The sequence below is a fragment of the Polyodon spathula genome, chromosome 13, assembly GCF_017654505.1.
Source record: "Polyodon spathula isolate WHYD16114869_AA chromosome 13, ASM1765450v1, whole genome shotgun sequence".
Classification (NCBI taxonomy): Eukaryota; Metazoa; Chordata; class Actinopteri; order Acipenseriformes; family Polyodontidae; genus Polyodon; species Polyodon spathula.
In genome coordinates, this window is record NC_054546.1 from 34,801,370 (window position 1) to 34,813,826 (window position 12,457).

The 12,457-nt window shown below is 35.9% G+C and overlaps 1 protein-coding gene across 1 annotated transcript; it reads right to left on the reverse strand.

Annotated features, from left to right (window-relative positions):
• Window positions 1–7,498: 7,498 nt before the first annotated feature.
• Window positions 7,499–12,213, reverse strand: LOC121325161 (forkhead box protein F1-A-like). Its single transcript, XM_041267478.1, has 2 exons — window positions 10,883–12,213; window positions 7,499–8,873 (listed from the first exon to the last, which is right to left on the reverse strand). The coding sequence occupies exons 1-2, from the start codon at window positions 11,865–11,867 to the stop codon at window positions 8,713–8,715; spliced, it is 1,146 nt and encodes a 381-aa protein (XP_041123412.1). The 5' UTR covers window positions 11,868–12,213; the 3' UTR covers window positions 7,499–8,712.
• Between the last annotated feature and the right edge of the window lie 244 nt (window positions 12,214–12,457).

Sequence of the window (12,457 nt, forward strand, 5' to 3'; positions counted from 1 at the left end):
CCCGTTTGAAGTATGCAAAAAAATACTCAGGAGATTCTGTAGCCATGTGGCAAAAAGTTTTGTGGTCTGATGAAACTAAAATTGAACTTTTTGGCCTAAATGCAAAGCGTTATGTTTGGTGCAAACCCAACACAGCGCATCACCCAAAGAACACCATCCCTACTGTGAAGCATGGTGGTGGCAGCATCATATTATGGGGATATTTCTCATTGGCAGGGACTAGGGCACTTGTCAGGATAGAAGGGAAAATGAATGGAGCAAAGTACAGAGAAGTCCTTGAGGAAAACCTGCTGCCCTCTACAAGAAAGCTGGAACTGGGATGGAAGTTCACCTTTCAGCATGACAACAACCCAAAACACACAGCCAAAGCTACACTGGAGTGGCTAAGGAGCAAAAAGGTAAATGTCCAATTCCAGTAGCCCAGTCAGAGCCCTGACCTAAATCCAATTGAAAATTTGTGTCATGACTTGAAGATTGCTGTCCATCAATGCTCCCCAAGGAACTTGACAGAGCTTGAACAGTTTTGTAAAGAGGAATGGTCAAATATTGCCAAATCTAGGTGTGCAAAGTTGGTAGAGACCTATCCCAACAGACTCACAGCTGTAATTGCTGCCAAAGGTGCTTCCACCAAGTATTAACTCAGGGGGGTGGAGACTCATCCAATTATTATCTTTCAGTTTTGTATTTTTAATATATATATTTTTTCTCAATAAAAACATTTTTCTCCTTAACAGTGTGGAGTATGGTGTGTAGATAAATGGAAAAAAAAAGCTCATTTAAATGAATGAAACTGAGGCACTGACACAACAAAATGTGAAAAAAGTGCAAGGGGGTGTAGACTTTCTATAGGCACTGTATTATCATTAGTGATAGTTTTAGATCCTTTTAATGTGTGGTGTGCTTTTGTTTTTCTGCCAGCTTTTGCATGTTCAGTATTAGTATATAAGAAATAAATAAGAAATATACGGTTGGTGAAATAATATTAATAATTAATAATATGAGTATATATATATATATATATATATATATATATATATATATATATATATATATATATATATATATATATATATATATATACACGTGTGTGTGTGTGTGTGTGTGTGTGTGTGTGTGTGTGGATTGGTAATCTGACTATGTGGATATCGTTTACCTACATCCCTAGGTCTGTGTAGTTACAGCAATGTTAACATGACTCTTGAAGTCGGTAGGTACTTCTTAACCTAACCTGTTTGGCCAGCCATGATACATTATGGGTTCCTTATGTGATGATGAACACCTTGCCCATTTTGCTTTTCTAGGTGGATTTAAACTGGTTGGGAAAGATACCTAGCCTTAAAAAACTGCGCGAGATGAAAAAGAGGCAGGGAAAGATGTGTTGAAGACCGAGCTTCCAGGTGCTACTGAGAGCCCCAGCTCAACAAAGGGCGAGGAAGCGCACCAACAAGAAAGACTTCTGCTCTGTCAGAAAGACAGAAACCACAAGGCCAGAAGGGATCACCACGGTTTATACTAGCAATATCCCACAGATTCTGAGAGTTCTGGACTGTCCTGTGGGAGCACGATGCAGTGCCTTTGCGTCTGAACTGGCAGGGAGCAAGGCGGTGGGCTTTCCTGGACTACAAGGACCCGCAGACGGCGGAGAGCAACCATGGGCAGCCAGCGAAACCTTAGGGAAGCCCCCAGGAGACCCAAATCAACAGAAGCTGAAAGCGTCGCTGAAGTGTTATATTAGTTTTGTGCAGTGTAGAGAGTTAACATTCATAATCCCTTTCAACCCCCATTGAAAATGCTTCACCATAAAGAAACCCCTTAAAAAGTACCAGATGTTTACAACTGGGCCAAATCTCAGGAGTAAATTTCCATTTTAACATTAACCCACCTGCTTGAGTTCTAATGGGATGGTATGAGTGGGAAGGATCTAAATCTTAACAGGGCACCCCAGTCTGACTATGTGTTCTAGATATTGTTGCACATTTTGTTTTAAACACAGATATTCATTAATTCATTAATTAACTGGGACTGAAGCAATTTCACTGCCCCAACACTGTAGTTTACTATTTAGATGGCACAGTATTGCCTGCTTTTGTCAAAATAGGATTCCCTCTTTGTGATAGCTGTTGTGTAAGGTTCTTTCATTTACACCAAAAATTTGCAGAAAAATAAGATTTCTCGTAGTTTTATTTATCACTATGTAGTACATTGACGTTACAGTGTGTTCTGAAACGCTGTGAAATATTTTTTACCAGCTCTTTTATCAGCACAGGTCATATTGGTTTTGAGGTTTTTTTTTGTTCTGAGGTTATATTTTGCATGATAAGTTCCTTATTTATTTATCGTCAGTAATTTTGAAAAGCAAGATAATCTGCCATCATATAACTTTTATTAGTTGGCGGACACATTATTGTTTTTTTGAATTGCAGAGTGGGAATGGCTGTGTGCATTAAAACTGGAAGATGTTTGGACTGCAGCGGTAGTGATGATGCTAATCAGGCATTACTGTTCTGCATGGCTGTGCTAGGATTGAAATCACACACTCTTACTAAACATGTTTCTAATTAAGTGCTTTGGCTTACTGCTAACTTGGTCTTGTTACTTTGGTTAAAAGGGGATTTTAAAAAGCAACAGATATTAACTATTGGTGGTACTTTTATTTATTTATTACCATGGAAGTCCTGGAAAGACAGTTACAAAGAGAAAATTGTAACTTCACTCAGGATTTCGTTTATTTGTATTGAATGGTATGTTAGACAGGAATTCATTGATTTGAGTTTGTTGATTGGTTTACCACCATATCTCCTTTTGGTATGTTTCAGTGTTTTATGTTTCGTGGCCTAGGAAATAGGGGACACTTGATCTGGGTATTTAAAATCTTAAACAAGGTCAACAAAGTCAACCCCAGCCACAATTCTAAAGAGACAGAGAGACCAGAGGACATATTCTGAAGCTGAGTGGAGTCAGGTTCAGGACAGATGGTAGGAGGTGCTTTGTGACACAGAGTGGGGGGTGTATGGAATGGGTTTCCAAGCCAAGTTGTTGCATCTTATTAATGGGGCTGTTCATAACTTTTCTCATGTATTTATGTTACTTTTGACTGGGTTCACAGACCCCCATTCCCCCCAAGTATTACAGATTTTAATGTAAAGGTTCTATTTTTATTGAATGTTTTTAGGTGAACTATTACAATTACAAATCTACAAATCTACATCATGCAGGAATTAAATAATTATTCACATGCACTAATGAAACAAATAAAATATTTTACGCTACAATTGCTAAAGGATCCTATATATCCATATATATATATATATATAATATATATATATATATATATATATATACATACATACAGTACTGTGCAAAAGTTTTAGGCAGGTGTGAAAAAATGCTGTAAAGTAAGAATGCTTTCAAAAATAGACATGTTAATAGTTTATATTTATCAATTAACTAAATGCAAAGTGAGTGAACAGAAGAAAAATCTGCATCAAATCCATATTTGGTGTGACAGCCAGATTTTTCTTCTGTTCACTCACTTTGCATTTAGTTAATTGATAAATATAAACTATTAACATGTCTATTTTTGAAAGCATTCTTACTTTACAGCATTTTTTCACACCTGCCTAAAACTTTTGCACAGTACTGTGTGTGTGTGTGTGTGTGTGTGTGTGTATATATATATATATATATATATATATATATATATATATATATATATATATATATATATATATATATATATAATAGTATATTATATCAAAACTGTACTTTGTTTCATGCACGTTTCAAAATAATTTTGGATATGGACCTAGAGAGATAGCCCAGCTATGTGTTGGTTGCCTACAACAGTACCTACTGTACATTGACCAAGTATCTATGCAAAGTATCATCTGATTTGGTCAAACAAATGTAAGTTTATATTATTTGGCCAAATCGTGCCAAGCAGATTCTTATACCTGCAGGAATGTGTACCTAGGAATATCCTGACCAAGTTTAATCCATATTTGATTGTCAACTCTCACGATTTTATTAAAAATGTTAGTGAGATGCATACATGCACCTCCACTGTTTCTTAGTTTAGGGACTAACAACTACAGTGGTAAATCCCCAAGAACATTTCTCTAAAAGCATTAGAATCATCTGTAAGCAGCCTGTACTTTAATAATGTATTGAAAGAGACACCTACAATGTCATCAAGAGGGTTTCTGACAAATGTATTGCTAGGGTGGATTTCTCACAAAGCACTGAGCAATTGTGTTTAATCTTTGGCCAAGGAGTGGTGCTGTTGGTCTGTATTTAAGAACAAAACTGTTGGATTACTTTCCTCACTCTGAAAAATATTTCTTTCAATGTTGAAAATTAGAAGTTCTTATACTCACAAAGTACTCTTTCTTCTGCATTATAATCCTTCTATTGTCTTCCATTACGTATGGGCATATACAGTATGGCCTGTATGCAAATGCAGCACGCAGTGAAATAGCATTAACAAACACGGTTTACTGGTTTAGGTTCTGTATCCGTTATCAAGTTTTAATAATGTAATCCTATGCAGAAAACCCTGCTTAATATCCCTCCCACTGCTTAAACTCACCACATTAAAATGGCCCTGCTAGAACATAATGGGAGTCAATGGGGGCTAAGATTCTGATTAATATCACTTTAGTTTGTATTACACTCTGATTACTGTCACTCACAATTAAGAGTCATAAAATGTGCCACCCCCCCCCCCCCCCCCCCCCCCCCCACATACACACACAAAGAAAAAATGTTGTTCATGTCCAGTGAAGTATTCAAAATAGATTTGTATTAATGAATACTGTTGTACTGTATTAGTCTTCAACAGCAGTTGTATCAACACTTCCCTGTGTTCTGTATTGTTTATTTTGCCAGGTTATTCATAAACTGTCTTCAAAGTGATATTAAAAGGTTTGTCTGTAGTTTCTAAAGAAATGCTGTAAACAAAGAGGCTGAGTGCTCACTGAGGCTTGCTCCTTGCTCGTATACCACTGGCTCATTCTCAACCGAGAAACAAGAGCACGCTGTAAATGTAAGTGCATTTACACATTTTACTTTGTAGGGTTTTTTTTTTCCCTTTAGAATACTATTAAATTACATTTTCTATAAAAATTTGAAAAGGCTTTGAAGGACAACATACAATTATTTTTTTTAAGTGTCAGTACGTACTTTTTCCATTATTTAAAATTCCTGAAAATAGAGTTGCCCTGAACCAATTGAAAGCCCAACAGTGGCTTTCTTGAAGTAAGTGTGTGTGTGTATCTATCTATCTATATATATATATATATATATATATATATATATATATATATATATATATATATATATATATATATATATATATATATATATATATATATATATATATATATATATATATATATATATATATATATATATCATTAAGCTTTGTGTAATGCAAAACTACAATAAAGTTAGCGTGGTTTCTCAGTCTCTTGTTGTGTCAAGTTGTAACCACAAGGTGGCACTAGAATATTAATAACAAAATGGAACTCTTCAACTCTGCAGTTGTGGAATACATTGTGAAATACCAACAGTATCATAGACATTGATAAAAAAACAAACAAACAAACAAACAAAAAAAATTTTTAGTCAAAACATTTCTGATGTAATTTATTACGTTTATGTGAGTACTTCTGAATTGAGGTTAATAATTATGGAGAATAGATTTGTATTGCTCCATTGTGAGTTTACGCATAGGTACATTTTGTTAAGAACGAACCGTTCTTGGCTGGATTATTATTTTATTATTATTATTATTATTATCATTAAGTAAAATGGTAGTTGACATGCAGCTCACTAAACTAACGTTAATATTATAATAAATATAATATTATATATTAATACGTTTAATAATAATTATTATTAATTTTACATTAAGTAAATGGCATTTGACATAAAGCTCAATAAACTACACGTTCCAGCGAATTGACCAAACGTTTAAAACTGTCATTAAGAAAAAGTATTTAAAATAGAATTAAAGATGACACCGATCTGCTTCTGGTTTAGATCCCCCCGTCCCCCCCATTTATCTAGATTGATATAATTATGTGGGGGCACTGTCACAGTAGCTGTGAGGAAGCGCGGTCTTCTTACCCTTCCAGCATATTGGGTGCTACTAAATACCAAAGTCCCCCACTTTTAAACAAACGACTATAATGCGTTTCATCTTAGTCGGCTACTGCCTTTAACATGTTATCAAAATATCTTATAATTTTAAAAACAGTACAAAACGGCCCTGATTGTTTACTGAATAAATAAGAAAAACAGAATACTTTTTGCACACTATATATATATATATATATATATATATATATATATATATATATATATATATATATATATATATGTTGTATACAGTAGCTATTTTTGGTAATAGATTAGTTTGTGGTAGTTTAAAGCAAAGTTAACTGGAAATGCACAATAACGAACAGAAAACCACACTAACCCTAGGCCTAGTCGCCATTAACAGACACACAAATGCAGTGTAGAGCCCTCACTAATAATAAAGTAGGCCCGCATAGTCTACTGATATGTATTTTTTTCTTCCATTCTTCTCCTTACGGTGTTTAGAATATTGAAAGGTTCTTAATAGAAGCTGCTTCGGTCAAATGACCTTTAGATAAAGGGGAGCAACTGCGGTGGTCTTAACTCAACATATAGATAGACGTGGCGGAATGTTAAAACGTTAAACCAAAGAATTAGGTGAAGTGCCTACCGGTACATTTTAAAAGTTGCAAACCAAGTTTTATGACCCCCTATTATTTTTTTTTTCCTCAGAAACATATATTGTTTTACTGTCACTGAAATACTGTTATTTGTCCAAGAACTTAAATATGAACAACAGACATTAAAAAAAAAAAAAAAAAAAAAAAAAAAAAAAAAAACAACAAAAAAAAAAAAAAAAAAAAAACATTTTATTTATTTTTTTAAATAATGTTATGTTTACCAAGATTCTAGGTTAACTAATTATTACTTGTTTTTAAAGAGAAAAGCAAATGCTAACGTTAAGCTAAAACATAAACAACTCAGAGGGCCTAACTGTCTTTGTGTGCTCTAGGGTAAGGTTTTCCATGATGTTAATGTTGTGTAGGCAAAATAATATGTTATTATTATTATTATTATTATTATTATTATTATTATTATTATTATTAAAATAATATATAATAATGAATTATAATAATAATCGACAGCATATTTAAAAAATAATAATAACTTAATTTGACAGGCCTTGAATCCTACACAATTGTCTTTGATGTTTTAAACGTTTGCAGTGTAAATCTCGGTTAATTTTAGCGACTGTTTTTAAATTTTTTACAGTATATTCTTTTGAGTTATCGATAGGGGTATAAACATTTTTAACACTAAGGATAAGGATGTGTTATTCACGGTTGCAGCATAAAGAACTACAACAAAACAGCAATATAGATAACAAACAATAAGCAACAAAAAGAAAACACCAAACTTGTTTCTGACTAAATTGTTTATAGGTGTTTCTAACAGTTCCACTCAAACTGCATGCCAGCAATTTATTTACAATAATGCAATACTGTGTATTTACAGACTTTTAAGAAATTAAGTCAGTTAAAAACGTAAGACATTACACAATTTACAATTTATACAGTGCAGAAAAATAACATAGGTGCTACAATATGGATAAACGCACATAAAAAATAAAAACATCATATATAAACTTTGTAACTTCAAAATGTAGTTACACATTATAAACGTTTTTCTACATGATTTTTTTTTTTAAAAGTCCTTCATGGCAAATATTGCCAATAAAGTATAAACCATTCAATACTGATATTTAGAGGCTACTGTGTCTTACGATTAAAAGCAAATATGCAGAATAAATAAGAGGTTGCTCTTTGATATACAAGTGCCTTCATTTCTCTGCAAACGTTAATTCTGCACCAAATTACTCATTTATAACAACAACAACAACAAAAATAATCTCAAAGCACTTTAATTATTCTTAAACACTGAAATCGTTGTTCTTGAGGCACTAACGTGCCCTTTATACAAAAAGATATAGTAAGATTTGAAATAGCTTCTGCGCCGAGTCTTTATAAACTCAACAGTTACAATGTATGGTTAAACGAACAAGTTCGGTTTGCTGTGTCTCCATTAAAAACCGGGTCGTGTAAGACAACACAGGTACAACAGTGGTAGTTATCCGCCAGCAGAGTTGAGTAGAATCAAAACCTGGTTGATGTAAGTCGTGCATTACAATATACACTTTTACCAGTCTTCTTGGTAAACTTGATAGCACGCAGCAGCATCTAAGAGGATATGATATTTTGCTGCGTAACATTGTCAGTCTTCATAATGTTGTTGTTTTTTTGGAGCCTGTCCGTGTCTGATAGTCTGTAACGGCTTATTTTGGAATGAAACATACCATCTAGAAACTGGTACATGCACGCATTTTTGTTTTATATGCATGAGAGAAAACTTTAATATCTCGTACAAATGTACTGCGCAAGGTTCTCTCACCTTCCTTAGATTTTGAACTGGTTTCCCGTTGTTTGACTGGATCATTTTTTGTTGTGTCTAGGACAGGGGATGTTGTTATTAAGCAGTTCTCGGGAGACCATGCGCCCATTTGTTTGTCTAGAACAGTTTTAGTGGCTTCCTCTACGTTAGAATGTGTTTGTGTTATTGTGGTCCAACGCGCCATCACATGACGCACGGTTTGATGTCCTGGTAAGCGACCTGCTGGTGATAGTACGCGCCACTCCCAGCCGAATGCATTGCAGAAGAAGTCATGGCGTTGAAGGAAAAGACGAATTCCTTCCTGTCACACATACTGGGTGACTGGGAATGATACCGCGGGATGCCTGTCAACGACACAAACAGTGTGGTCAGCAAATGAACAAATAGAGAATACAGACCTGTCATTGGGGTATTATTTAGCAGTGGATATCAAATCAGTCGGAATTTAGCAATAATAGATATGGGCAACAAAGTGATTTGTGTTCAGTTTCTATAATTGCAATCCAATAAACAAGAAAGACTAACATATTGATAGCAGTACAGCTAAAAGATAATATAATAATAATACAATAAACACAATCTGTGTTTTATTGTTTTATTCCTGTTAAATGTTTGACACATGTGTAACCCTTACAACACATTTGTTAAACCAATGCACAGTTTGCAAGAAAATAAGATAATAAAACAAACTGAGATAATAAAACAAACAAAAACAGATAATCTTAGCCCCAGCAAGTGTGTACTTATCAATAGGAAACACTGGAACAAAACCTATTTTGCAAAAAACAAAACAGCAATAAAAAAATGTCCTATTTGTAGTTTGTGGGGTGTACAGTGCTTATTAACTGCGTCATTGTAAAAGGCCCATTCAGAATTCGGGGTTTCTACTTTACAGACCACTTTGTTTTCAATGTAGGTCTACTCTTAAAGCGTTTGATGTAAAATAAATTACACGACTTAACTACACAAATTGTACATTTAAAATACATTATTGTAACATAATTGAAACCTGCACGCTTATAATCCCATAATCCACTATTTAAGACACGCAGACGCAGACGCACACGCACACGCACACGCACACACACAGATATAAAGAACATTTAGTAAAACCAATCCAAAAAATAAGAACTATGCTAATTTTATCTTTGAAATCTTGTAATCATCATGATTTAAGACACATTCTAAAACGTTATGCGCCAAACAAAAAGTATAAAAATACTAAATACAAAAAAATGACGTTTCTCACGTAATATTTCTATTAATCCTCTATACCAAGCCAATAAGTGATATGCTATAAATCAGGAGAAATATGTAACGGCATCTCAAAATATAACATAAAAATATGTAATAGCATGCAAGAGAAATTATGTTCTTAGCTGTTAAGACGCGATTAGCAATTTAATAAAGCATGTTATGTGTCTACAAAAAAAAAAAAAAAAAAAAAAAAGAAAAAGAAAAAGATAAACAGAAAAAGAATGATACGGTCCTTTTTGATATTGATATAATGCAGGACTTTGGTACACGGCTTGCGTGAAAATATAACTTAAATAACATTTACTTTTAGGTCTGAGAACTGAAAACAAAAAAGAAAAGCATTGGGCTGCAGTTACAGGCTGCGGTCAAGTTAGGGAAATAATGTCAAGTGTAAAAGTGCTGGACAGATTGTCTTAATTGACGGTGGATAGGCTGGTCTGGCTGCACGCAATGCAGTCGCTGTAGACTGCAGCAGTGATGGCGCGGCTGCTGGTTGTTGTTCTCGAGCGTGGCTTGGCACCATCCTAAACACTGTGCCTGCAGAGATACCCTCCCCTTGTTTTCTTTACTCGCCTCCAGGAATGTATTAGGAAAACAGAGTTTAAGCCTCTGTTTGTTATTAAGTCGAGTGCCCAGTTAAACGAGGACAGGAAGCTACTTGACTTCCTTGGTATAGGCTAATTGGACTAGTCGGTTCTATTTTTGGTGTTATGTCAAGCATTCTCCAAGGCGCATCACAATCGGTTTAAAACGTATCGTGTCATATTTTGTCATTCCTTAACATTTGTTGATCGAGATTTTTGTTTTGGCCCGTGATATTACATTGTCATATATTAAGACATTTAAAGTAAAATCAACCTTTTTAAGCAATTAAACATTTGCACCTGTAACATTGAAAGTCATTTAATACAGACACGTTGTTTAGTTCTGCAAATTAACAGTATTTTTTTGTTTTTTAAGGAACAAGATTTGTGTAAGAAAAGCAATAAGGCCTACATTTTCTCTCTTTTAAAAATAAATACATACATATGGTAATAATATAAATTGTGCTTTTGAAAATGCATTATTAAAAAAAGTAACAAGAAACATAAAATACCTTGCAAGTCTGTGGTATTGTGGCCGTTTTGATGAAGGTAAGATTGGTCCAGGGAGTGTGTCGGCAGGGTGGGTTGCAAAGGGTTTGCCCCGGGATTGCAAGGTGACAGGGACTGCTGTTTGATGTAGGATGCCCCGTTGTTCAAGGCTGACGCTGAGGGTGCCCAAGCTGAGGCTGAGCTTGAGTACACCGAGTGAGGGTCCATCACACCCCCGCCGGTGAGCAAAGGCGAGGCTGGCACCGAGTTGTCATGGTGGGAGTAATCTCCTCCCGAAGGTCCTGTACAGCTTCCCATGTAGCCATGTCCACTGTTGGCCGGTAAATGTGACAAAGAGTGTCCTGCTAAACCCATCCCGTCCACGTTGCCTGCTAAATGCCCGTTCATCATGCCAATGCCACTTTCCAAAGACAGACTGTTTGGCGCGCAGGAGAGAGAGCCCCCGGTACCCTGGAAGTTGTAGGATTCTGGAAGATGATTGAACCCGAGTCCATTCATCATGCTGTACATGGGTTTGAGCGCTTGGCATTTTCGCCTGAAACCACGTGGCCTTCTTCGGAATGAACCTTCCTCAAACATGAATTCGCTGGCGGGGTCAATGGTCCAATAGTGACCCTTCCCCGGTCTGCCAAGACCCTTCGGCAGCTTGATAAAGCACTCATTTAGGGACAAATTGTGACGCACTGAATTCTTCCATCCTTGGTATGAACCCCTGAAAAAAGGAAAGCGGCTTTGGAGAAACTGGTAGATCTCACTCAGCGTGAGCCTTTTAGAAGGAGAGCTCTGAATTGCCATCACTATCAGAGCGATATAGGAATAAGGGGGCTTCTCTGGCCGTCTGATTCCAGCATTGGTCTTCTTGGTTTTAGTGGTAGAAGAGGCGCTTTCCATCACAGAGGTCTGTCCGTTCGGCTTTTCCGTAGCAGCAGACATAGGGCTGCTCTGGGCAGGGGTCTGGGAAGAAGGTTGTTGAACTTCTGCCGTCATTTACAAAGTCCTTTGGGAAAATGTCAAACACTTTCAAAATCAGGTTTCCTCTTTTTGCTTAAAGTAGAAATAAAAATAGAAACCCTTGAAACAGCGATTTTGACTGTTACCGTTTTACAGTGTGTCGTAAACAAAACTGTTGTAAAAACTGTAGTTTCAGGAAACTGCGTGTCCAAGTTGTTTTTCGGAAATGTAAGCGTAAAGGTCTGTTCCCCGCGTAGCTCTCGAGATGTGTGCTGCTTTCCAAAGTTAGTGGCATGCGCAGGCAGTCGCTTTTCGATGTTGTTGGTCTGCTCTCTTCTTGCACTGGAGATCGCCTTTTACTTATCTCTTGTCATCAGCGTCCTGCGGGCTCTTGACAGTCAGAGATGTAAGAGGCAAGATATTCACGCCCCGTCCCCCTCCCACTCAGGCACTATAGGGTGGGCTTAAGAAAAGACGAAACACCCGCCTTTATTCTGAATGTGAATATTTTATTTTTTACTTTTTAATAAGACACACAACAGACTTTGTTATGCACAGTTAAAAACGAGTCTGAATAGAGAGTCGCGATTTGACGTGAAAAACATATGTTTTCAATTAAAACGATC